The 26,690-nt window shown below is 45.0% G+C and overlaps 1 protein-coding gene across 1 annotated transcript in view; it reads left to right on the plus strand.

The window, feature by feature from the left end:
• The window catches only part of LOC126981463 (PDF receptor-like), a 169,819-nt gene extending 143,351 nt beyond the window's left edge, over positions 1 to 26,468 (plus strand). The window contains exons 11-13 of the mRNA XM_050832527.1: positions 879 to 1,062; positions 5,443 to 5,624; positions 20,831 to 26,468. Of these exons, the coding sequence (XP_050688484.1) occupies positions 879 to 1,062; positions 5,443 to 5,624; positions 20,831 to 20,843 (379 nt within the window). The 3' untranslated portion in view covers positions 20,844 to 26,468. The remainder of the gene's footprint in view (positions 1 to 878; positions 1,063 to 5,442; positions 5,625 to 20,830) is intronic.
• The last annotated feature ends 222 nt before the right edge of the window (positions 26,469 to 26,690 follow it).

Here is a 26,690-nt window from a genome sequence, read left to right on the forward strand (position 1 = left end):
GTGTTCGCTCTCCAAGTCCCTCATCTCTTTTTCTACGCCATTTTCCAAGTTTCCTCTGTGGAGTTGTTCTTTCTACCGTTGCTAAGTATTTTATCTCAATTTCCCTTTTGTCATCTGTTACTCCTCTCTCTCCCCTTGCCACGTATTCTACCTCGCATTCATTCTAGTGTCGTGTTGCTCCTCTTTCTATCCTTGCTAAGTATTCTATCTCGGTTTCCATCTTGTGTGTGTTGCTTCTCTTTCTACCCTCGGCCCGTATTCTACTTTGATTTATGTCTTGTGTCGTGCTGCTCCTTCGTTAAGTCCCTCATCCTCCCACCATCCCCTGACGGTCCATCCACTTTGCCACGCTGGGAAATTCATCAGGCGAGCAGGGAGGCTGGCATTGGGCAGGGATGTTGTTTTTTCATGCTGTGCTCTTACGGGTTCCCTTATCCGCCGCTCTTTTCACCCTCATCCCGGTTTGTGTGTTCATGAGGCGAGGAAGGTGAAAGGTAAAAGTGGACTGAATATTTTTTTTCCATGCTGTTCGTATGTGTTGTTCTCTTTTACCTTCCTCTTCTTATCCTCACCCTGGTTAGTGTCTTCCTTTTCATGCTGTCTTGTGTGTGTTGGCGAGTACTGGAAGGCCATTTTTTCCACGCTATGCTCTTACGTGTTTTCTCTTCTGTCCACCATCACCTCGGTCTGTATCTTCCTCTTCAAGCTGTCTCGTGTCGTCGGGGGCATTTTTTTCGACGCTATGCCCTTTTGTGTTACCTTCTGCGTCCCTAACTGTGCTGTATCCTTTCTTTGTGTTCCCGATTACATCCCTCTTCTTACTCTCATACCGGTTTGTCTTCCTTTCCACGCTGTATCGTGTGTGTCGCGCCCCGCAGGAAGGCAGTGAAGGCCGCCATCGTACTGCTGCCGCTCCTGGGCATCACCAATGTGCTCAACATGATCGTGGCGCCGCTGGGCAGGTCGGCGGCGGAGTTCGGTTTGTGGTCCTACGCCACACACTTCCTCACCTCCTTCCAAGGGTTCTTCATCGCCCTCCTCTACTGCTTCCTCAACGGCGAGGTGAGTGAGTGAGTGAGTGAGGGAGTGGGTGGGTGGGTGGGTGGGTGAGTGAGTAATTGAGTGAGTGAGTGAGTGAGTGGAGGGCTGGTAAGTGTCAAGTCATTCCGTCCGGCAACCAATCGGTTAGTCACCCAATTATTCAGTTGTAAATGTCTGCCAGTCGATCAGGAAACCAGCTGGCCATCTTGTAGTAAGGAGGATAAATGAGAGCACTGAGGGAGGAAGCGAAGGAGAAAAAAAAGAAAATGATGAGGAAGAAAAAGAAGAGGAAGAAGAGGACGGGAGCAGGTGGAGACCACTTAGAGATGAGGTGGCGTGGTAAGAGGATGGTGTTGAATGGGGTACATTTACGAGAAACAGGGATAAATCATGCTAATGGTGGGAGGAGGAGGAGGAGGAGGAGGAGAAAGAGGATAAGGCCAAGGTAGTGAGGAAAGAGGAGTAGGAGGAGGAGGAAAAGGAGATGAAGGAGGTCACGGCGGAAAAATAGGAAACATGGAAGAGTAGGCAACCGGAAACCTACTGGCGTGTAACTACATTGTCTGCTATAGTGATTCGTCAGTCGTCACACATTTCAATCTCTACAAAAGACTAAAGGCCCATGCTCTTCGTAGGTACAGGAACGTTCACTTCACTCCCGCTGACACGAAGTAACACTCAGCACTACCAATAAATCAGTAGATCGTTTTTACATTGACCACATTCTATTCAAGACAAAAACAATCCTGCTGATGAACGTTTTTAAGCGTCTTCTTTAATCGTAGGCCTTTTTTGCTAGTTATTGAGTTGATTTGGAGCTCAAAATCCTCGAAATGATGGACGTAAATAATTAAACTTGTTGAGGTACTTGAAGACCCGCATCATATCTCCCCGTCGTCCCTTACCTAATGCAAAGAGACTGGGAGGAGGAGGAGGAGGAGAAGGAAGAGGAGGAGGAAAGAGTCAATGAGGGAGGAGGGAGAGGAAGGAGAACCGATGAAACGTGAGGACTTGGTTTCTACACGCTGAGGAATGTTACGAAGAAGCGTTCAGTATATATATAACTTCTCCCGAGGTATTTCCTGTTCTATAAATAAAACCTCAACGAATTGTAAATAAAGCGAATATTTGCTTTCTCGGAGTCAATATTTCCGAACATGTAAAAATTGTCTTCAACATTTTTTTTTTCTTATTTACATTTTACGAGGAAGTGGAATTATCAGCACATATACTTTACACTTTAGGTTTCACGAAAATAGATTAATGAAACCTAATTTTGGCTTTAAAACGCTTTCTCTTTTTCCTCATTCATTTTTAAAGTAGAAAATTACCGCTTCATTCAGAGCCGATGTAGTCAGAGAAATTGCGACTGCTTCAATCACACACACACACACACACACACACACACACACACACGTGATACGCTTCCTCGTGATTCATCGCTCGCCGCCCTAACCTACCTCATTGATTTCCCTCCTTCCCGCTCTATTCATATTTGATCCCTTCCCTTTCCTTCACCAAACGCCCCAACCTCTCGACGTTTTCCTCATTAATGAACGGCTGGGGAGTGAATGAGACTGAGATACTGGAAAATCTGGGTCATTATTAAACTAGTAAACGGCTTTGAAATCTTTCCTCAAACCAGAAATACGGACTAAGTGAAAGTAGCTATATACATTATTTATTCACTTACAAGATTAAAGGGAAATATTTACAAATCTTGATGCTATGGGAAGGAAACTGAATACGGTTATTTATTCGGATATTTAAACTCGAGCAATTACTAAGTCGGATAAGTAGCCCATATTTCTAAACGTATCGGCCCCTTAGTTCGCCTATCCAAAAAGCCTCTATTTAAAGTTGCTGGGATTTTCATGGACTTACTTTGTGATCCAAGAGATAGTTTTACATGGCTTCTGCATCCTGAACGGGAGAATCACCCATCTTCTCTGTTGCCTTGGAAAATGGTCGAACTGGGGCCCCGATACGTTACAGAATATGGACCAGTATCCGAACAAGCTAAAGGAAAGGAAAGTAAAGTAGACGTGCATACCTTAACCCCTCCGCTGCGATTGGCACGGATTTGGCTTTCACTGGTAGTCTGGTTACATATAGTCTCAGGTCCTTCTCCGCCTCTGTGATGGATAGTGAGGTGTATCCCATGTGGTATTGGTATGCTGGATTTAACAGTGTTTTTCACTGAATTGTAGCAGTCACCTTTTGCTCCACTCCTGTAGCTTGGTGATGTCTTCTTGTAGCAAATCCGCATCCATGGGGTTAATATACCCTTTTTCACTGACAAAGTCGAAGGAAAACATATACGGAAACGAAACATGGACTTATTTGAATATTTAAATGCAAACACAGACTAAACCATGCATTCTCCGACCGACAGGCAATGCGATTATACGAACTAGTTGCGTATCGATTCAACGTTAAAGTCTTGAGGCAATGTTCCTTACGGTTAGGAGAGACGCTCACGTCAGCCTTAATATTTGGTTTTGTTTATAAATTCTACGTGATCTATACTCCCTACTACCGCCGCCATTCAGCATTCCAAGGACCAGGTACGTTCTCGAGGCCCCACGGACGCATTTGTTTACCCGCGATCAAAGTACAGTCCTTAATGAGAGCCGCATCGACCCTTCCCATTAGAGCAGGTAAGGTCTCAAAGGACGCGGGTCTCCGAGGCTCTAATTATAAGGCTACCTACAGATTTTAGGCCTCTCCTCCAGCCTCCCCTCTACGTACACCTTCCCTTCTACGCCTCTGCCTCCAAGTTGTTTCGTCCTCTTCTTTTTCTTCCTCTTCCTCCTTCTCCTCACTTGTAGCTTTCCTCTCCTTCCCTTCTACTGCTTTGTCTCCATCTGGCTTGTTCTTATCCTCCTCCTCCTTCTCCTCCTCCTCTCTTCCATGCAGCTTCCCTTTCCTTCCTTTCTATTTATCTGCCTTCACGCTGTCTCGTCCTCGTCCTCATCCTTCTCCTCTTCGTCCTCCTCCTCCTTCTCCTTCCTCTCTTCCAGTTTCCTCTTCCTTCCCTTGTACGCTTTGCCGCCATGCTGTCCCGCTTTCTTTCTTCTCCTCTATTCCAGCTTCCCTTTCCTTCCCTTCTGCTTCTCTACCTCAATGCTGTCTCGCTCTCCTCATCAATATCCTCCTACTCTTTCTTCTCTTCCTCCTCCTCCTTCTTCGCCTCCTGCTGCTACTCCCTCGTGTCTGGCCCCAATATTTCCAGGATGCTGTACTGGGCTGGTCCATCCGGAGTTTCCTATTTTCCGTGAGTTATGTAAAGTGGCGGGGATGTCTTATTTCCCAGCTACATGTGGTGTGGGTACTTTTTTTCTACTCACTCTCTTCGCTACATCCTTTCTTTTCTCCTCGTGCGCTATTCTTTATTCGTATCATAGTTATTGAAATGGAGTTAGTGGAGGAGAGCTGATGATTGAAATGCCGGGAATGACTTACTCTCCCCTTCCTCTCGTCTCTGTCTCTGCTCGGTTCCCTGCACTCCCTTTCTCCTCACGTATTCACTTCTCCAAACCCATCTACCTTCTCTCTCTCTCCTCGCCTCCTCTGACTAAGACTCCTAACGTCCTCCTCCCACACACAGAGTCCACACTTCAGTTCCTCTCCATCGACCGAATTTTCTCGTCCACTCCTCCAATACCCGACCTCTTTGTCCTGTTCTCCTCTCCCTCTCTGCCTCTTCCGTGTATCAGTCAGGTGTTCGGGGCTACCTGTATCACCGACTACCTGCTATCTACCCTCCCTGCACTGTGCATTAGCTTGACTTGGCCTCTCTACCTGCTCTATTGTTACCTCTCTCATTTCAACCGTTAATAGCCAGCAGTTCCTCATCGGTACCTCTTGTCCGTCTCTACCTGTCTCCTCTAGTTGATTAGCTTAATGTATCCTCCTGTTCTGTTGTCACTTGTCTCTTCAACTGTCCATCTCCATCAGTCTTTCCTTTGTCCATATTCACTGTCTTATTCAATGCTCGCTCTCTTTTTTTTTTAACTCCGTTCTCTTCAATCTCTCATTCCAAACGTTCCTCTCTTGGCAGCCTTCCCTAGTTGCCTTTTGTCCATCTCCTCCTAAATTCCTTCTCTACCACCCTTTCAAAGCTAATTTACCTCTTTTTATCTGTTCCATTCTGTCCCTTTCCGACCGTCCATCTCTACTAACTTTCCGTCAATACATTTCGTTCTTTCCTACATGTCCCCAACTCTCCCTCTCCATCAAGCCTCAATAGATACTTTTCTTTCTTCTTTACGTCTTTTTCCATCCCTACTAACTGTCCCTCAATACATTTCGTCAGTTCCTACGTGTCCCCAACTCTCCCTCTCCAGCCTCAACAGCAACCTTTCCTCCTTCTTTATCTGTGCCTCGCTTCACTTATAGGTACGCACGGCGGTGAGGAAGTACGTGGACAACTACTTGCTCCACCGCAGTGCCGGGGTGCGCCGAGGCTCGGGTCTGTCGTCTGTGTTCCTCACCACGGTAACGGACCTGCCCAGAGACCACCACGGCCGGGCCAGACACCTGTGTTCCTGTTTCCGCGGCAGCCAGAGCCCGACACATGGGTAAGTGTTTCTTGCTAGGGTATGTTTCCTGATGTAATGACGTTTGTCATAGGAAGGGAGAGGAAACAGGGAAAGAGAATAGGTAACGGGCAGGTAGAAAGAGACGTAAGGGAAAGAATAAATAAAGGGAGAAAGGAAGTCAGAAAGCGGGAAGAGACATGAGGGAAAGAATAAAAGAAGGGAGAAAGGAAGTCAGGAAGTGGGAAGAGACATGACGGAAAGAATAAAAGTGACAGGGAGAAAGGAAAACTCGGGGAAAAAAGAAGGACTCTGGAGTGGATATAAAAAAAACAGAAAAATAGAAAAGTTGGAAGATAGAAAGGAAAAAAAAAGAGACGTACAGAAAAAAAAATACGTGAGAGAAAAAAAGAAAGCTAACGGAACAGGGAGATAAAAAAAAATAAACACCCCGAGGAGGAGTGAGAAAAGGAAAGAAAGAAAGAGATACAAACGTGGAGGAAAGGAAAAGACAGGGCAAATGTGAGGTGAGAACAAGTGGAGTAAAAAAAAAGAAAATGATAAAAGAATAAGAACATGAAATACAACTTAAAGACGAGGCGATATTTAATTAATGGAAGGGAATTGGGGAAAGGTGGTATAAAGTGTTAGGATAATAAAAAAAAAAGAGGGAGGGGCTTTGGAGGAGGAATACCATAGAGATAAAAAGGTAAGGGTCCGGAGAAGGGAGGTACTGCGAGGAGTGAATGAGTGGAGGGAAAAAGAGGGGAGGGAAAAATACGCGGAGGGAAGAAAACGAAGGGAACAAAGTGAGAGATAACAAGAAAGACCGAATACTGAGCCAATATCGCCTAAAATGCATGCCTTGATAGTTGCAGTAGTAGTAGTAGTAGTGGCAATAGTAAAACCAGCATCAAGAAGAAGAAGAAGAAGAAGAAGAAGAAGAAGAAGAAGAAGAAGAAGAAGAAGAAGAAGAAGAAGAAGAAGAAGAAGAAGATGATGATGGAGATGGAGATGGAGATGGAGAAGAAGAGAGAGAGAGAGAGAGAGAGAGAGAGAGAGAAATGCTTTGTTCTCCGATTAAGCGTTAATGGAAAGTATTCTTTCACCTTATGTTATATACAAGTCCATAGTAAAAAAACGGAGAAGGAGGAGGAGGAGAAGGAAGAGGAGGAGGAGGAGAAGGCCTTTCTATTCCACTACGTCAACACATTATTTACGGTCTTCTTCCCCTTTTGAACACACTGTAAGCCTATGTGGCCTATGCCGGACTCTGGGTGAATGTGACCTGTTAACACACACACACACACACACAGACACACACAACTGGCTTAATGGATCAATCAACGGAAATTACAACGTAACGCAACATAAACATCAGCTCGGGACTCACTTCCAAATTTAAAAATCCCAAGGAGTTTTTCAATAATAAAGATACAATATGAATTATACAGACTGACAGACAAAAAGTAATGAGTGGAAATAAGCAATAGTGAATTATAGGAGAGAGAGAGAGAGAGAGAGAGAGAGAGAGAGAGATATTGTAAGACGAAAAATGCATAAAAAACTAAAGATGAAGACAAATAAGAAGGAAAAATGCAATATGCGAGAATGAGGGAGAGGAGAGACGAGGTATGAAGGGTAGGGAAGGAGGAGGAGGGAAGAATAAGACAAATGGAGGAAACGCGATACGGAGGAACGTAATATATGAAAAAGGATCTTGAGGGGAGGGAGAGGATACAGGGAAGCGCGAGATGAGAGAAGAAAGAAACGAAGGGAATAACAGAAAAATAATAATGGAAAATCTTTGAAATAAAATAAATAAAACTGACGCGAGGAACAAAAATTATATTATAGATAGAGATACCGTATGAATAGATAGATAGGCAGATATAAAGGAAGATAGATAGGGAGATAGATAGATGAATAGATGGTCATAGATAGATAGAGATAGATGGCAATAGATAGATAAATAGATAAGTAAAGATAGATACAAAGATAAAGATGTAGATGTAGATGAAGATAGATAGATAGATAAACAGATAGATAGATAAGATCGTTCAAGTGATTCCGACTGAAACAATAATGAAAACAAGACTAGTCATTTCGTTAGGCAATCTTATAACAAGTTCTGACATACTTTCGCTGGCATAAGATAAAAAATAATGCAATCCAATATCTTCTATCATCAGCAACACGTTATAACTGACAATAACAACCGATAGACTCAAGGCATTATGTACCTTAGATTATGTCACGAGAGGCAGGTTAGGTTAGGTTAGGGATGGAAAAAGAAGAGAGTGGAAGAGAAAGCGACAGACATATTGAAGGAAGAAAGATTGGGAAGAGGAGGAGGAGGAGTTTTAATGAAGAAGAAGGTGGAGGAGAAGGAGGAGGAGGAAAAGAATAAGAAAGAATCATTTTAAAGCCCCACTAAGATAAATAAAGACTACAGAAATATCAAAACATAATATAAGAGTTAAGAGGAAATTCAATCACACCGTCAAAACCACATGCCGCCGAGCGTGTGATCTTAAACCTCCGCCGCCATCTTCGTGAAAAGCCAATTAAAACATTTCACAGCGCGTTGCAACCTCCATTTGGCTGATCTCGATGTAAGGGACGTAATCGCAGGGTAAGGGGCGAGGAAAGTCAACCAGTAAACAAGGGAATGAAGCAGGAATCTCAAGTCTGTCTTATGTAGCGTGATTCAGCCGATCTTTCTTACTTCTAATTTTTGGTCCTTTTTCTGTCGTTATTCGGTATGTTTTCCTTCTGCTTCTTCTCTTTCTCGCTTTCCTCCTCTTTCATCTCTAAATCCTCCTCTTCTTTTTTTTCTTTCTTCTTCTTGTTCTTGTTGTTGTTCTCCTCCTCCTCCTCTCTCAACTTTTTCTTCTTGCCTTTATCCTCTTTCGCATCCCTGTCCATTACATTCTTGTTTTTTCCTCCTCCTCCTCCTGCTCCTCCTCTTTTTTTCTCTTCTTTCTCTTTGTTTCCTATTCTTTCCCCTTTTCTTCTTCATCTAAAACTCCTCCATCTCCTCTTCCCCAATCTTTTCTTCTGCCCCACTTCACCCAATCCACCTTTCCTTCAATACGTCTGTCTCTTTCTCTTCCACTCCTCCTTCCCTCCTTTCTTTCCCTCCCTCGCCCAGCAATACTTTTTCCTCCTGACGGCGGCACAGGCGACATCGGATAGCCCGAAATGGATTCTGGCGGGACCGACCTCAAAGCAGATTATTCGCGAGAGCTTCCACCACCACCACCACCACCACCACCGCCTTCTTGCAACTTTCATGGTGGTGGTGGTGATCACTGTGAAGGTTGCGGAGTGTGTGTGTGTGTGTGTGTGTGTGTGTTGTATAACCTATTCCGTTTGTCTCCCGCTGACTGGCTGAGTTCTCTCTCTCTCTCTCTCTCTCTCTCTCTCTCTCTCTCTCTCTCTCTCTCTCTCTCTCTCTCTCTCTCTCTCTCTCTCTCTGACACATACTAAGCCACCTTCCTCCACCTCTCTCTTATCTCGTATTTCACTTTCTCCTCCTTCTCCTTTCTCCTTCCTCCTCCTCCTCCTCCTCCTCCTCCTCCTCGTCTTTCCCATCATTCTCTCTCGTTTCCTCTGGTCTGTGATTTCTCTTCTCCTACTCCTTCTCCTCCTCCTCCTCATCTTCCTTACTTACCCCAATCATTCATTTTCGTTTCCTCTATTATTTGGTTTCTCCTTTCCTCCTCCTCCTCCTCCTCCTTTTCCTCCTTCACCCAGCTCCTTTTCCTCATCTTTCTCAGCATTCCCTTTCCTTTATTTTTTAGCTTCGGTGTCATCGTCGTTATTATCCTCCTCCTCCTCCTCCTCCTCCTAAGATGACCCAGGGGACGTAATCACTCTAATATAACCAACAGTACGCCAGGGAGGGTCGTTATCAGGCGACACAGCGCTCTTCCCATTTTCTTTCGCCCTCCCAATCTTTTTACCTTCCCCTTAGCTTCGTACACCCACCCACCTTCCTCTTTCGCATCCCTCTCCTTTATTATCTTTTCCTCCTTCTCCTCTTCTTTTTCCTCCTCTATATATTTCTTACTCTGCTTCCCCTTCTCCTTCTTCATCGAATTCTCCTTCTCTTCTTCCCAATCTTTTATTCCTATTATTATTATTATTTTTCTTTACTCACTGTCATCTTTTATCCATTCTCTCTCTCTCTCTCTCTCTCTCTCTCTCTCTCTCTCTCTCTCTCTCTCTCTCTCTCTCACCTGGTCTGGCCTCCTTATTCAAGATTTAAAATAATTCTCTCTCGTACCAATACTCCTTTACCTGCCTCCTCCACCTGCTCCACTTTCCTCCCTCCTCTCCTCCACGTAAACACCTTTCCTCTCTTTCCACTCCTTCACGTATTAAACTCCTCCCTCTCCTCCTACCTTCACCTCCCCCGTTTCCATATACTCCATTTTCCCTTTCCTCTTTCATTCCACTCCCTTTTATCCTTATCCTTCGCTATTTCCTTTTCTTAGACTCCACTCCTTTCTCTCTTCAAAGCCATCTACTCCTGCTCCTCCTTTTTATACTCCATTCCTTTCTCTATTCTTGTCCTTCTCCTCCTCTCCTCCATGTACTCCACTTCTCCCACTCGTCTAGTACTCCACTCCTATCTCTCCTTTGACACTCACTACTTCCTCTCCTCTTATCCCACTCCATCAACAGCCTCCTCCTCCGTCCCCCTCCCCCCCTCCCTTAGCTTTCCACCTACACCACGGAAGTCGAAGGGATGAAGCGTCGCGACACATCCGGAGCGCGTATCTTAGGTGGATGCTGCGATGCTTGTGTGGATGGATTGCAAGGATGGATGTTGGCTCTTGTGTGCGGGAATGGGTGAGGGGGGAGGAGGGTTGTATATGTGGGGGGTTGTGTGTAGGGGGAGGGAGAGTGGTGGGGGGTGTGTGTGTGTGTGTGTGTGTGTGTGTGTGTGTGTGAGTATTTCTCTATCTCGGTTGTCGACATAAGTACTGCCCTCTCTCTCTCTCTCTCTCTCTCTCTCTCTCTCTCTCTCTCTCTCTCTCTCTCTCTCTCTCTCTCTCTCTCTCTCTCTCTCTCTCTCTCTCTCTCAGGCCATCTAGCTATCACTAATAACGCTGGATAATAATGTCAGACACCAGATACACCGACAAACAGACACACACACGAGGTTTAGAGAATAAACACACACACACACACACACACACACACACACACACACACACACACACACACACGGATGTCGCCGATCGATGGTCCACAATCCAAGGAAGACAAACGAAACAGATTGGACAGCATCGACTTCCCGTGTCCTGCGTCTTACGAAACATGATTATCTCACTTTTTTTTTTCTCTTTTTCCTTCACCTCCACCACCACCACTACTTTCAGCACCACCCCCTTCTTCCTGACCCCACCCATTACACACCCCGACAGTAACCTTCCTTTCGACATCCCTCCCCCATTTAAACCACCATTTCCTCCACCTTCATTACCGTTTCTTTCATTTCTCCCTCCACTACCGCCAGCACCACCACCACTCCATCAAAAACTCCACCTTACTCCCCCCCCCACCACATTCACCCACCAAACAACCTATCTCCCTCAGCCATCACTTCTTCCATCATCTCTAACACAACCTTTGATCTCTTTCCCATCAACCCAACCCCATCACCACCACGACACCATTAGCATTAGCATTAATATCTGAAAGCACCCTTGTACCTTGCAGCCTTACTCGGGACAAAGACCCACGTCACCAGCAGCCAATCACCAGCACGAACACTATTACTTACCGTTGCCCTTTCGCCCCCCTTCCCCCCCACACCACCTCCCTCACCGTCATTGTAACACCCGTCTCGCCGCCCAATTGTCAGAGAGCTAGACAGGTGAAGAGATGGATTAGTTGATTAACACTGCGCCGTGAATTAGATGTCCCACAAAGAGTAACGAAGACCGGAGTAATACGCTAATGTGTTGGATGAAACGATCTACACCAACAGCGTCTTGCATGCAAACCAATTACTACCGTGCAAAAAAAGAATAGAAATAATAATGATACTAATACTTTTGATGCACGCTAGTTAGTCAATGTACGTTCTTGACTTCATATCAATCTACCTCATATCTATCTCTATCCTCATATCCATTTATTGCCGTACAAGTAATAATGAAAACAATAATGATAATACTTTTGACGCACGCTAGTTAGTCAATGTACGTTCTTGACTTCATATCAATCTACCTCATATCTATCTCTATCCTCATATCCATTTATTGCCGTACAAGTAATAATGAAAACAATAATGATAATACTTTTGACGCACGCTAGCTATTCAATGCACGTTCTTTACCTTGCATCCATCTACCTAGCTCTCAGTTTGATTAATTTACAGATGCACACGAGCGACTAGATCATTACTCAGAGAAAAAAAAATATAGAATAACAGAAAATAATGAAAGTAATTAAGCTATAGTGCGTTATTCTCTTGTAAACGCCGAAGCAAAATATATAAAGATTTTCACTTTTGTTCACTTTTATATGAACCGCAAATGGAAAAAAAGAGAAGGAAGGAGGGAATAAATTAAAGACAAAGGAGTTATCGATCACTTAATTACCCTCATCTTTACGACTTCCACTTTCTCAGTCACCGAATAAATTACCCGAAAAAAAAAAATCGGCTTATGGAGTAAAAATATCCCACAGTGATCAATGCGACATGGGGCGGAGGGAATTCACTGAGAGGATGAGGTGGAAGTTAAAAAAAGAAAAGGAAAAAATGTTAAGGGTAAAAGTGTAGCGGCCAGTGTTCAGAGGGTAAAAAGCATCCCTGCATACTTAACCACTAAAAATAGGAAGCTAAAAAAGATATAATACCGTCTTTCTGACAGGCCGCTCAGGAGGAGAACGAGAGGAAGGATGACGGGAAGAATATAAACGGAGACGAAAGGAGGAGAAGGAGGTATTAGAGGAAACAAAAGGTGTGTTATTAAAGACGAATATTAGGGAAAAGAAGAACAGTGAGAGGATTAGGGGAAGAATTATGAGACGAAAATAACTACGAACAGGAGGAGGAGGAGGAGGAGGTATATGAGGAAATGAAGGAGGCTGCATGAGAGGGACACGAGAAGACAAAGATGAGGATTAAGGAGTAATGAGGAAAAACGGATATTGCTCCGAGGTAAATAATGAGGGTATAAGGCAAGGAAGGAAGGAAAGAGGGAAGGAAAAGTAGAAAGGGAGGGATGGAAGAATGAAGGAAATAAGGAAGGAAGAAAGGAAATAAAGACAGATGGATGAGGAAAGGAAAGAGGAAATAAATGGGGAGTTAGACATTATTATACACTAACTGTTCTGACAAGGACAAGGAAGGAAGGGAAGAGGAAAGAAAGGAAGGTAGAGAAGAAGAGATGAAAGAAAGAAAGAAGGAAGGAGGAAACGAAAAAATGATGGATGGAAAGAATGAAAAAAGAAAAAAAATGGCAAAACCGAAGAGATCGTTGGAAATTCTATATATAACAACATTTCTAACAATTTAGTATAGAGGCCATTAATGAATTTTTCCCAAGTAGTACCTGCGTCACACCTTTTGTCCTCATCTCCGTACTCTTTTCCTTAACTTAACCTTCTCCTTCCCTAAATTTGCCTCACAACACTTACCATCAGGATTCATACATTTCCAGAGCATAGTAAGAAACAGACAGACAGAGGGGCGTAAAACCTATAACAAAACCATTAATATTTCACTAGTTTCTTTCCGTGCGTTTTCTCACCCACTTACATAAACACACCTGCCTGCCTGCCCGCCTACCTGTGTTACTGCCTCTGAATGCTGGTATTCCCCCGCGCATAACAAAACCTTATACGCGAGGGGAGCCAGAGGGGAGTGGGAATCCGTTAAGAAATTAGTGACTAACCGACGGGGAAGCGGGAAGGGAAATGATGGGAATAATGATTTGTGTGATACTTGGAGTCTGCGTGACATGTGCCCGAAGACCTGAAACACGGGGATGAAGGGAAGAATGGTGATGGTGAGACACACACACACACACACACACACACACACACACACACACACACACACACACACACACACACACACACACACACGTCTAGCCGTAGCAATAATCCATTCCCTGTCGTTTAATCCTACCTGAACGTCACATTTATAGCTCTTCCAATCTACTCTCCGGCTACTTAGCGGTAACGACTAACCATTAACTCGACCCCGTGATTCGTCTTAACCCAACTTTACGTAATAAGTAATCACCATCAACTCCCCTTCCCTTTAATCAGACCTTCCCTTCGCGGTTCCTGTCCCTCGTCGTCTAATAAGCCTCTTATGAGCCTCTGAGGTCACCGAGAGATGCTGAAAGGTAGATGGGTAGATGGGAGGTAGAGGTATAAGCAATTACATCTTTCCCTCCCTTGCGCCCATATGACAAGCTATCCTTCCTCGGTTATTCCCTTGACGTCAGTTATAACAATACCAATATGTCAGACCTTGTTCCCTACGAGCCTTCCATGAACCACTTTATCCGTTGACTTGCTAGATTAATCATATTCGAATTCTTTGTAAGTGAGAGTAAGTATCACCTCTCCCTCCTCCCCATTATCTCCACAGTACAAGCTCTTCTTCCAAGGCTATTCCCTTCACATCCCCTCCAACAATATCAATATCCTGGCCTCCGTTACCTACGAGCTTTCTGTGAACCACTTTAACAGTTGACTGGCTACATTAATCATATTCAATTTCTTTCTTAGTAGGAGGATGACGTAAGTTGCTAAGATAGAGGTTACTGAAAGCGAGATATGTGGAGTTCACCGGAGTCGACATACAGTTGAGAGGCTGCCTTTGATTTTTGGGTTCGTAATAAGTGACATCTCTAAATCAAGGAGAGGTTGAAGGACGCCCCTTGATCACCATCCTTTCACCATTGATCTTTTCGTCCCTTCCCTATCTACCTCCCTCCCTCCCTCCCTCCCACACATCTTTCCCCGGTGTAGCAAAAGGCGACCCAAATCAGATTAAACGTAAAGTATCCTGATGACTCGCTACGCCAAACTTTTAATACCTCGCCTAATTTCTCGCCTTGAAGTTCGAAAGGGAAGTGAAAAGTGCGCGCCAGATTATTTTTTCCTCTGCCTCTCCCACCAAGAGGAAGAAAGGGCCGCGAGATCAGAGGAGGGTGAAGAGGAGGGTCGGGGGGTAGGTAAGATTATGAAAGAAGATGGGGGGTATGGGTGAGGGAAGGGGTGGGGAAGGGGGAGGGGGTGGGATTTAGAAAAGTTACAAATTAGAAAAGTAGTTCCTCTTCTTTTCCCTTCAAGACGAAAATGTCTATTTATATTCTCTCTCTCTCTCTCTCTCTCTCTCTCTCTCTCTCTCTCTCTCTCTCTCTCTCTCTCTCTCTCTCTCTCTCTCTCTTAGATTTCCTCCTCATCCTCATCCTCATTCATCTCATCTTTCTCTTTAGCTTACTTCCTCTCGTTTATTTTCTATAAGCGAAACATTTTCTTAATTTAACCTCCCCTCCTCTAACCTACCACCACATTTATCTACCCCTGTCACCTCTCGCCTATCATTTCCACTTATCTCCCCATATTGGTAACCCCTTCTCCCCTAACTCTAATCACCTTTTTCTTTAACTACTTTCCATTTTTCTCCCTCACCCCTCACCGTCTCGTCCTCGTCCCTATCCCCCGATTAATCCCTCAATTATTACCCCAATCACGTCCCCCTTATATCGCTTCCTCTACACCTCCATCAGCATCTCCTTCTTCTCTCCCATCAGCTTGAACAGGTAATATTAATCTCCTCACTTGGGGGATTATTTTGGTATCATTAGCGGATTCAATCTGGTAAAGCATAGCACCTGGGTAAACTAACTCTCTCTCTCTCTCTCTCTCTCTCTCTCTCTCTCTCTCTCTCTCTCTCTCTCACACACACACACACACACACACACACATACAGACACATACAATATATACCTCATGTATGACAGGTTGTATTAAACAGGTGAGTTCATTTACCTGCATAAGAACATAAGAACATAGGGAAACTGCAAGAGGCCGGGTGGCCTACACAGGGCAGCTCCAGAATCCCCCCGAATTAATAGTATAAACACTCGGGCTACAAAACATCTCCATACATTTATCTATTGCCATTATGTTCACGATTTAAAAGGAAAAAAAAGGTTTGAACAAATATGGCATCACGACTCACTCCATATTTATGTAAACTTTAACACATTACCGGGGAAAAATGTCAACAAAGAGTGGGGCATAAATATATAAATGAGTATGTCACATTCTCTCTCTCTCTCTCTCTCTCTCTCTCTCTCTCTCTCTCTCTCTCTCTCTCTCTCTCTCTCTCTCTCTCTCTCTCTCTCTCTCTCTCTCTTCATTTACACTTCACTCGTCTGTCGTCCACAATTTGGATATAAATATCACTTCCGCTACCTTCCTGCATAGGCGGTGTCCTTGAACGCTGGAGGAGGTCAAGTAGGCGGAGGAGGAGGAGGAGGAGGAGAAAGTGGGAAGGCAGACGTGGAGTAGCAGGAGTAGCAGGCGTAGAAGTATTCGGTCAGAAAAGAGGAGAGAAAAAGAATCTGGAAAACGAAAGGTAAAGAAATGATAAACAACCGGGAATAATACGACAAACACGAGAAGAAGGACGAGGAAGAGGAGGAGGGTGAGGGGATGTAGGTGAGGGACAAGGGAGGGATAGCCTACATGTTCTATCGCTGTGATCACGAAGCCTCCCAGACCACAATGAGCTTCCCTTGCTGACATCGTGGCTTCAGATCCAACGACCACGCTTCTACCACCCCTTCTACTACTACCACTACCACCACTACCACTACATCCTACCTTAGCCATTTTCGTCTCTGTCTATTTACGACCACAGCGACCACTATCATTTGTCATCAGCTCAGTCCCGTACAGTTTCGTCCCTCCCTTCCCGAGTATAACATAACCAACACACGTAACGGCGACTCGGCTCTGTATATATAATCCGTCCCCACCACGAAATGCTTCTCTTAAATCACTCCCCGGTACACTTTCAGGCCTCATAACAACCCCCACCTATACTGTCCCACCCATATCCTGACCCACACCTACATACACCCACCCACACAGATGGTCAAATTCAAAGAAGCAGAAACACAAATTCCTCCCATAATTCGCACTCTAAAATTTAACAGGATTACTACTGCCACGAACCATACACACACACACACACACACACACACGCACGCAAAGATACCCTTCCACCGTTCTAATCCACAAATCCTATCACGTACAATCTAATACTCTTGTAACCGAGCGTCTATTTGGAGATCATTAGCATTACCTCCACCTGTGAAGCCCCCGCCCACCCGCCTGACCGCCGCTAATCATGTACAAACACAGAAATCCTTTACCAACACTGGGATAGAAATAGACATCGCAACTTGACCCTTATTCCCTCACCCCAGGAAGCTTGTTGATTTAAGCAGAACATACTATAATATAAGCCGACACAAACTGACTACGATTGCATATAAATATATTCATGCCAACCTAACTTCTTGATCAAACATATTTACATACATACATACATAGTACATCTATACACACAGACACACAAACCCATAGTACCTCAATACATATCATAACAGTATACTTAGCAATCCTGGTTCTAATCTATTGTCTATGTCGACTCATTAATCCCTAATAGGAGGATATCAAAGGTATGACAAACACGCACGTACGCACATTCAGTACTGGTGCAGATATTTTTGGTGGTAGTAGTAGTAGTAGTAGTAGTAGTAGTAGTAGTAGTAGTAGTAGTAGTAGTAGCAGTAGTAGTGATAGTAGTAGTAGTAGTAGTAGTGATAGTAGTAGTAGTGATAATAATGATAACAATAATAATAAGAAGAAGAAGGAGAAGAACAACAACAACAACACCAGCTTTACCCTTCTAACGTAGTACACAACACATAAGCATTCCTCCCCAGGCGTAGAGGCTTTAGAAAATAAGTAAGGTTTTAATGTGTTTCTCCTTCCTGATTCGGAAATGTGTGCACCTCCATCATTTTGTAGAGTGTTGCGCTACAATTACACACACACACACACACACACACACACACACACACACACATGGACAACACGGCACATAAAAAGCTCACACCAGATGGACTGAAATGGCCATAACAAATTTCTCCTGAATGGCTCAAATTAGAAGTGGAGGGAAGAACGGACACTATCTTCAGAGAAACTTCCAAAAATAGTGAGTGACAGAGAAGAAAATAGTAGATGTGGGCGGAAAATAGAGGAAGGAATGTTGCGTAAAGAACGTTATATAAGCGAGAGAGAGAGAGAGAGAGAGAGAGAGAGAGAGAGAGAGAGAGAGAGAGAGAGAGAGAGAGAGAGAGAGAGAGAGAGAGAGAGAGAAGGCAAGATGGGCAGGAAAATGAGTTAGGGAAGGAAGCCAGACAGGACGACGGTAGGCAGAAATGGAAAACAAGAAAAAGAAGAGGAGGAGGAGGAGAGATAACTGGGAACGGTGAGGGGCGACTGGGATGGAGGTGGCGAGGTCAGGGAGGAAAGCGAACAAAAGGTAAGGAGGGAGGGAACGAGGGAGGAAATAAAAGCAGGTAGGGAATGTACAGAAGTACCTGGAGGGAAAAGATGGGAAAAAAGGAAAAGAAAAAAAGGGAGGGAAGGGAGGGCAAGTGCCTGGAGGGATAGATTGGGAGGGGAGGAAAGAAGGAGGAGGGGAGGAAGGGAGCGTAAATCCGACAGGTACCATTCCTTGAGAAGATTAGACACGACTCGACCCTTAGTTTCCTGTCCCACCTGTCTGTCCCTTCCCCCGTTCACCTGTCCGTTGCGTGCCCTTCAATGTTATCTCCGTGTGCCTTTTTTTTATTGTACTGTTAATCCCCGGTCTCCCTCACCATCTTCTTTTCTCATCTCATTCATCGATCGAGTTTGTTCCCTTCATCATCCCTCTCCAGTGTGTCCATCCATTTCTTTTTACTTTGTTCTCATTATTCTTTTTTTTTTTAACGTTGTTGCCTATTGCGATGGTAGGCATCTTCCTGGTGGGGCCTGATGGTCGGCCCAGCCCGTTCTGGCGCAGGCGAGTGTTTATAGTGGCGCCATCTTGCAGTAGCTCATGCTGCCCCCCGGAACTCGTTCTTGATTCGCTTGGACGGCTTCCTCTAGAGTCCGAGTTGATGGGTGGTCTTCAGGACAGCATGTGGGTAGTTTTAAGCCACTCGGCGGTGACTGAAAAATCCGAGTGGTAGCGCTGTGTTATGTTACGTTTACCACACAGTTTCATTACAATCAATAATTCTGTCTTTTATCATAATATATTTGTTATCAATTCTCGTCGTCTAGTCTAGTTTCAGCCCCTTTAGCATGTCATCAACTTCCTCCTTTCACTTCCCATTTACTCTTCCACACAACCCTTCTCCCCTACACACTCACACGCACGCAAGACACCCCTTTCCCAGCCATAAATCCATCACTTTGACTTTGGGGACGGCGGTATCGGTTCTCAATAGTTTGCGGCACAGCTTTGACGACTAACTTATTGGACAACTTTTTCCATCTGTTGAAGTGGACTGCGAGTACGGACCGGACCAGAGCAATATGAAGCTTCTTGGGATGTAAATATTGAGAGGAAGGAGGGACTAGGAAATGGAGGTGCTGGACTCTTGACACACACACACACACACACACACACACACACACACACTGACACAATGTTAAAGAAATAAAGATAGACAGACAGGGATACAGATGCAAAACAAACGTCCACAGATATATAGATAAAGGGATAGATAGATTAGAATAGATAGATAGATAGATATGGAAACAGACGTGGACAGGAACGCGGTTGCAACATGGATAAAGGGAGAAAGTAGGAAAAATTAAATAAAAAAGACAGTGAGACTTGAAAGATGGAGGGGAGAAAGGGTACAATAGAAAAAGGAAAATGCAGATCAGAGAAACTTTATTCCCCAAAGTGACCAAACGAAATAGGAGGAGCGGCGCACAAAAGGGGAGAGAGAGAGAGAGAGTAAAATAGGCGGAGTAGGAGGGCTTAATCAAACTACTAAGATAAGAAAAGATATTACTCAAAAGAAACTAACCGTAATAGGAGGCAACAATAGCAAATACAAAGACGCGAAAAAAATAACATTCATAAAGTCACTATTTTCTACACTGTTACTACAAATCAGACCTGAACCATCATAATTATATCACTGCTCAAAATCATTATTCGTATTCACATCACATCACCCCTCCCTTTTTCCCTTCCTTTTTTTCCAATCTTTTTCCATTCAGGCACTTTACCTACCTTCCCTACCTCCTATATTTCCTTTATCTATCATCAGTAATATATCTATCAAATCAAGACCACTCACACACGCCGATAACATTTCCACATCCCTAAACAAAGTAACCAAAACTTTTTTGTTTTAAATGTCGCTAAGTTCTGCATTTTTTCCCAGTAAAACCTGAAGCCTATTCGCCTGAGCTGGACAGTTAAGACGTATCAGCCAAAAGGACAAGATTTCCCTCGAGAAAACTTTGATTTCACTTTAATTCTTTTTTACTGCCGCGGAAAAGTAAAACTAGATGGAAACGAGCGACGGGGAGCAGACAGAGGCTTAATTGTGTGAGTGGGCAGCGGAGGAAGAGTCCAATACGTCTGGCTTCCCTTTGTTTCGACCTTCTGTTTTTATGTATGGACGGCTGGGCTAGTGAGCTTTTAAGGAAAATTCTCTCTCTCTCTCTCTCTCTCTCTCTCTCTCTCTCTCTCTCTCTCTCTCTCTCTCTCTCTCTCTCTCTCTCTCTCGTTTCAACAGAAGCTCTACTTGTGGTGATCAAAATGTCAAGATGAGTCGAGTGCTTTGTTCCCTCCCTCTTCCCTCCCTCCCTCCTCCCTTCCCCAGTACTCTAGAGTAAAGGTGAAGTACTGTCTCCACGTTCAAACAATGCCCACGTGGCAGGATACACAGCTGCGGGGCGGCAGCTCAGGCGTTACAGCAGTTATGATGAAGTGTGTAATTATATCCATAACTCAGATTTTTCTCCAAAGGCTATGACATATATAAACAATACTGTCGAGGTGCATTAGTCCATAATTTGTTCCTTAAAATAACAAAGAATAAGGGTCCCTTGTTCCCATTTCCTCCCGCTTGTTCCCTTCCCTCTCACTAACGTCTTGCCTTCCCCCCCAGGCCGTACTTATGACAGTTGGGGCGGCTCCCAGGCTGCCCGAGGCGGGGAGGAAGGGGGCCCTCATCACACCACGCGCGAAAGAAGCGATCCCACGACCAGTCTACGTTTAGCACGGGACGGAGGGAGGGCGCTGGCACCGCTCACACCACCCCGGCCACCCTCCATGCCACCCGCAACGACCACTCCTTCGCAGAGTCTACCACCACCCCTTCCAACACATACCAACTAGCACCCGAGGCTGACCTCGACACCACTGACGGCATGGTGTCCTCAGACAGGTCGCAGGCGGCACTCAACTGCTCCCGTCAGCAAAGCCATTTCAGCCTACCGGAGGCACAGTTGGAATGCACTAAATCCCGCCACGAGGAGCCGGAAGCCGAGAACGGCCCGGATTACAGTTTCAACGACACCTCTGCCACGCCGCTCAGACTCATGGAGGACGGGCGGGAGGGACAGGAGGGCATCCTGCTCAAGACTCTCAGGCCTTACAGGACATACTCCCTCCGAGTCGCCAAAAAGCCCTCGCTCCACCAGCAGGAGCAGGACAGCAGACTAAGTAATGGCCCATCAAGGAGCCACTTCGGCGTCTTCGGTGGGCAGCCGCTTACAGGGGACGACATGACTTGTAGGAATAACGCCTCGGCTGGGTCAGCGCCGAAGGGCTGCTCCACAATGGTGCACTGCAAGTCCTGTCAGGCCATCACCGCGCGGGATGTCACGCCAGACGGGGAGCGAGACGACGAGATGCAGGAGAAAGAGGACGAAGGCCGGGAGGACGATGATGAGGCGTCGTCAGAGTCGGGCTGTTCCGACCCCCACTCCGAGATGGAGGTAATCATGACCACGTCCTGCTAGCGTCGTCTCGCTCCATCCATCACCCCAGCCCTTGTTCTGCCGGCGCCTCCCGCTCGGTGCCGCCCACCATATACGCAGCAGGTGGGAGAGGAGACCCACCTGCCGCTGTTACGTCACCGAGCTAAGGAAACGCTGCCCGCCGCCCACTGCCGCGCCCTCTCCATCAGGAGACCCGAGCCTCCCCACGCAGACAGGAGTCGCCCTCACAGCTCGCGCCCCGACTGTTCCGTACTTACACTCAGACCACTCGAGCCTTGATAATATTAGGTTAAGTCTTGGTAGTTAAGCTTTACATACACATGTTTTATTTAGCGTCTTTGCATACCCGCGAGGGGAACAGCAGCTTGCACTCCGGCTGACGAAGTACCACAAACCTTTTAGTGGATTTACACTTTGTTCATCATCTTTTATTTTGGCTTTACAAGGCTGCCACTACAATGCTTACACAAAAACAAAAATTACTGATGCTTAAGCTCATAATCCATGTCGCGGCCTTCCGGAACTCTGGTGTAACCAAGAAAATCCAAGTTCAGGTCGACCACCCACACAAGCGGTGGTAGAACAAGACCCATGTGAACCCTTCCTGGAGGGCCACACTCCATCACTCCCCTGAGCGGTGCCGGTGTGAGGGAAGATGGCGAGGACCCAGGGCCCTGCACCATCCCGCCGGAAGGGACTACAGGAGTCCTTTGGAGACTGGAGGGCTCTTAGTACGCTGGCGAGAGGCTCCGTTACATACGGGGCACGACACCCTCTCCCTTCAGGCGAGACGGGGTGTTCAATAATACTATCGTGTCAGTACACCCGCGACCTTGGACCCATCAAGGGAGAACGGCCACGAGGCACGAGCAGGGCCAGCACAGCCTCCACGGCGTTTTCCGCTACTCGTGAGAAATTTATCACAGAAAGAAGCAGCTCCTCCCTGTTGCCACGGCAGGGACGTCAAGCCTCTGGAACACCATGGCAAAGCTGGCAAGAGGCTACTCGACCCGCAACCTGATAATGTGATAACACTTACCTCAACCCCGTTACTCCAGTCCCCGTAGCCTCTGTCCCTCTCCGTTAGTGTACACCCGCTTGTAGCTACCCTAGACCGGTAGTAGTCTGACTATAACGTTATGACTGTAGCAGGTAAGCTGTGTTTTCGATAAGTACAAACTGTGATAGGAGCATTGGAGAGCATGGCACTAAGAGCATTTAATTGTTAATCTTAGATGTATAAGAAAGATCCAGATATATTCCTGAATGGCATTCTATACCTTTACATTTAAGGTAACGTTAACCCGTAAATTTAAACAAAAAACAGTGACTTGAACCAGCATTTGTAGAAGCTAAGGAGAAAGCAAAGCGCAGACTTCTGAGCCTTGGCCGCCACGAGCCACAGCCTGGACCGAGGAACGCGGCCGCAAGGAGACTACCTATCACTACTACCACCACCACCACCAGGAGGCGGCCGAGGCCCCAGCGCTGGCGGGAGGACTGCATGGTGCCCCTCAAGGGAAGTCGCCCACCGGCCATGTTGAACGATGTATATTTTTTATATGAAGCATTTTATTAAGGGTGTGTCAGGTTCAACTTTTTTTATGTAGTGTGCCCTCGAGTGACCCAACCATGTGGTTAGGATTGAAATGAACATATTACTATGATTATTATCATTATTATTATTAATATTATTATTATAATTATTATTATTACTATCATTACAAGCATTATCATGTTACCATAAATGTAATCATGTGTGTGAACATAAACTTATGAAGAGACGATATGATAGAGGTAAGTTAGAACTATCTCCGTTTTTCTTACAATCATTTTTGTGGCGGGAAAAAGAGTAAGAGCATTTTTTGTACATCATTCAACTATTTTCCATACTCATACGTCAGCCATCCACAGCCTCGCTCCCTTCCCCTGCCCGTCCCGCCCCCCGTAATACCATCCGCATCCCACGATGACCAGTTATAAATTTCTTGTTGAGCGCCAACTGGGAGACAGGTGCTGAATGATGAATTTATGAGCCCCTCACCTGCCCCCTGCTCCTCGTTCCCCCCTACCTACCCACCCCATCACCCTCACCCTACCCCCACCTTCATCCCCACCAGGGACAATCCTCCATACCGCCTTTTTCAAATAACGTATTCACAGAGTTCTTTATCCTATCCTGAAGACTTTTTTTTTTATATTGCGATAACCACAGTGGGCTTCATGTAGCCATGATGCATTTTTACCTCTTTGCCCAAGTAACTCGTCACCAAAATGACAAAGCGCTCTACCTAACCAGTCATTCTTTTTTTATATTCAAAGATAGCAAAAAAACTTGGTCCTAAAATCAATAACATACGGCAGCTCAACGTTACTCTCTACCTGAACAATCTTTTCCCTTGTCAATCTGTCTGTTTCCACTAAAAAAATAAAGTATTTCCACTAGCAGTCATTTTGTAACACAGCCATTGGGACGCTGAAATTCCTGTAACCCTGTAAAGCCACAACAATATAATAATAACTGCCTGGAAATGCAAAAAACGCAAGGCTGAGTGAGTGTTCTAAATGCAGTAAGAATGGGAACGAAAAGAGAGGAAAGACTTTTAAACACGCGTGAAGTGGCCAATGCGTGAAATGTGTGAAATGTTGAAGTGTTAGTTGAGAGCAGAACGAAATTATCGGCAGCGAAATGTTGCGAGAAGCTAGTGAGAAGTGATTATTCTGCCTGGACACACGCTCAGAGGATATCCTAGCTCCATCAAGGCTAAAGTGATCATAAACAACAAACAAATAAAAGAACATGTAATAGATGAAGAAGAAGAGGAAATTGAAGAAGAAGAAGAAAAAGATGAAGAAAAAATAAAGAAGAGGAAGAAAGAAAAGGAAACGAAAAAGACCAAGAACAATACATAAGAAGAAAAATAATCATGTGAAGTAATTGAAAATGAAGACAAATTGTTAAAGAGGGATGAAAAACTGCACGTGGTTACTGTTTTTAATGAGTTTTCCTGGGATCCATAACTGAGGTCGCGGTTGCCAGACATGCCCGGAGGCTAAATCACTCCTCCCCACACTAGGCATTGCGTAAGGATTAACTAAATAAAAAAAGGAGGAAGCGAGGTGAAGATAAACGAAGTGAAAAGTAAAAAAAAAGGGGGGGAGGGGGAAGTAAGATCATTCGACATACTCAATTATTAGGAAGAAAACTGACTAACATGACCTAAGAAAATATGAGACGAAGGAAAATTACTGGGAAATCAAGTAGAGAAATAAATATATAACAAAAAATTCCAAAATCACGAAAAAAAGCAAGAAATGATCGAAGAAAATAAGACTAAAAGTGAAAACCGAAGGGAAGTCACACACACACACACACACACACACACACACACACACACACACACACACACACACACCACTACCACCCTCTTACCACATACATCCAACGACCCCTCCCTCCATCCCCCCTACACCACCACCCCTCGCTCCCCCCTGAAACAAAAGGCTGTGGGATATTCTGTGCGCCCACCCCACCCCACCCCTCCTACTCAGAGGCCCTAATATTACCTCGCTGGAGTTCGGATAAGCCGTAATGAAAGCAAAATCTTCCCAGTCGATCACCAGGCGCACACACACACACACACACACACACACACACACACACACACACATATATATACCTAACATGGAGAAATTTTTTCAAGGAATGTGTGGGAAACTTTTTCCCTCATATTTCATAACTCAATAACTCATAAGTCAAGGAAGGAAGCGAGTGTGTGTGTACGTGTCTGTGGAGAGAAAGAAAATGGGAGAAGGGAGCATGGGAAGGAAGAGGAGGAGGAGGAGGAGATGGAAGAAGGGTTAAAGGAGGAGGAAGAGGAGGAGGGGAAAAAAAAAGAGGAAAAACAAGGGAAAGATAAAACTAAATAAAAAAAAAACTCTAATAAAAAAACAACAACGAAAGAGAAAAGAAAGAAAGGCTGGAAAGTAGAAGGGATCATGAGAAAGAAGCGGAGGAGGATGAGATGGAAAAAAGGCAAGAGAATGAGAAAGAGGAAGAAAAAGAAAAAATGACAAAAGAAAGACGAAAGGAAGATAAAACTAATAAAATAAAAACTCAAAAAATACAAAAAGAAATAGTACACTCAACACAAAAGAGAAGACACTATAAGATGTTTCACTGGTATTACTTCGGGGGAGAGAGAGAGAGAGAGAGAGAGAGAGAGAGAGAGAGAGAGAGAGAGAGAGAGAGAGAGAGAGAACGTTATCGCGAGCTCGCTGTCAAGAGTGACGTCCACACATACATAAATACATCCATAACATACTTACACCTAATATATATACAGAGATATGACAGGATATTACCCCCTTTACGTCACACACACACACACACACACACACACACACACACACACACACACACACGTGAACACATTACCGACCATTGCAAAAGAAGAATAAAAACAGGATTTCCACCTGCCAGCCTTCCTCCAATATTCAATCATTCCCACGCAGGCAAAAACTTCCGGAAAAACAGGACCAGCCGAGGCAAGAGAAAAAAAAAAGAGAAAGGAAAGATGGCATACGTAACAAAGGAATCAGAAAGGAAACAGGTGACAAAAAGAAAAACAAAGAATAGCCAAGAAAAAGAAAATAAAGAACCAGCCGATGTAAAAAAAAAAGAACAAGAGAAAAGATAGCATGCACAACAAAGGAATCAGAAGGGAACCAGGACAGCCAACAAAAGCAGAAAAAAACAGACAATAAAAATCTACGGAAACCAACGGGAAAGGAAACACAGAATACCCGAAGGAAAGTTTAATAATTATGAAACTGTAAAAACAAACGCGAAAACGGACGAGCAATACAAGCGAGGGAAGCAGGACAGTCATCACCTCACTCCTTCCCAGTCGCGGCGTGAGAAGCAAACATCGCGACTGGGCGAGAGTGTGGCCGCTGACTAGGCGCCTCTGTGGTGGGTGGCGGCGCATGAAGCAAGCACCGACAAGCACCACACGGATCCCC

The sequence above is a fragment of the Eriocheir sinensis genome, chromosome 48 (genome assembly GCF_024679095.1).
Source record: "Eriocheir sinensis breed Jianghai 21 chromosome 48, ASM2467909v1, whole genome shotgun sequence".
In the NCBI taxonomy this organism is placed as follows: domain Eukaryota; kingdom Metazoa; phylum Arthropoda; class Malacostraca; order Decapoda; family Varunidae; genus Eriocheir; species Eriocheir sinensis.